Consider the following 607-nt stretch of genomic DNA (forward strand, 5'->3'; position numbering starts at 1 on the left):
CGGCCTCTGGGGGTCACGGAGGCCACGGAGATGACATCACCAGTCCAGGACCACGGCGATGACATCATAAGTCCAGGACCATGGCGATGACATCACAAGATCAGGCCCACGGTGATGACATCATGAGATGAGGACCATGGCAATGACATCACCAGTCCGGCCAGTAATGATGACATCACGAGTTCAGGACGATGGCGATGACATCACCAGTCCGGCCAGTGATGATGACATCACGAGTTCAGGACCATGGCGATGACATCACCAGTCCAGCCGGTAAAGATGACATCACCAGTCCAGACCCACAGTGATGACATCACAAGTCCAGCCAGAAATGATGACATCATGGATCTGGCCCATAACTGTGACATCACGAGTTCAGGACCATGGCGATGACATCACCAGTCCGGCCGGTAATGATGACATCACGAGTTCAGGACCGTGGCGATGACATCACCAGTCCGGCCAGTAATGATGACATCAGAGGTCTGGCTCACACCAGTGACATCACAAGTCCAGGCCCACGGTGATGACATCACAAGTTTAGGACGATGGCGATGACATCACCAGTCCAGCCGGTAAAGATGACATCACCAGTCCGGCCGGTAAT

The 607-nt window shown here is 53.9% G+C and overlaps 1 protein-coding gene across 1 annotated transcript in view; it reads left to right on the top strand.

Moving 5' to 3' along the window:
* Akap17a (A kinase (PRKA) anchor protein 17A) overlaps nucleotides 1–131 on the top strand; it is a 9,885-nt gene extending 9,754 nt beyond the window's left edge. The window contains exon 4 of the mRNA XM_013035415.1: nucleotides 77–131. Coding sequence (XP_012890869.1) covers nucleotides 77–131 — 55 coding nt within the window. The remainder of the gene's footprint in view (nucleotides 1–76) is intronic.
* Nucleotides 132–607: the final 476 nt, after the last annotated feature.

The sequence above is a fragment of the Dipodomys ordii genome, unplaced genomic scaffold (assembly GCF_000151885.1).
Source record: "Dipodomys ordii isolate 6190 unplaced genomic scaffold, Dord_2.0 Scaffold210, whole genome shotgun sequence".
In the NCBI taxonomy this organism is placed as follows: domain Eukaryota; kingdom Metazoa; phylum Chordata; class Mammalia; order Rodentia; family Heteromyidae; genus Dipodomys; species Dipodomys ordii.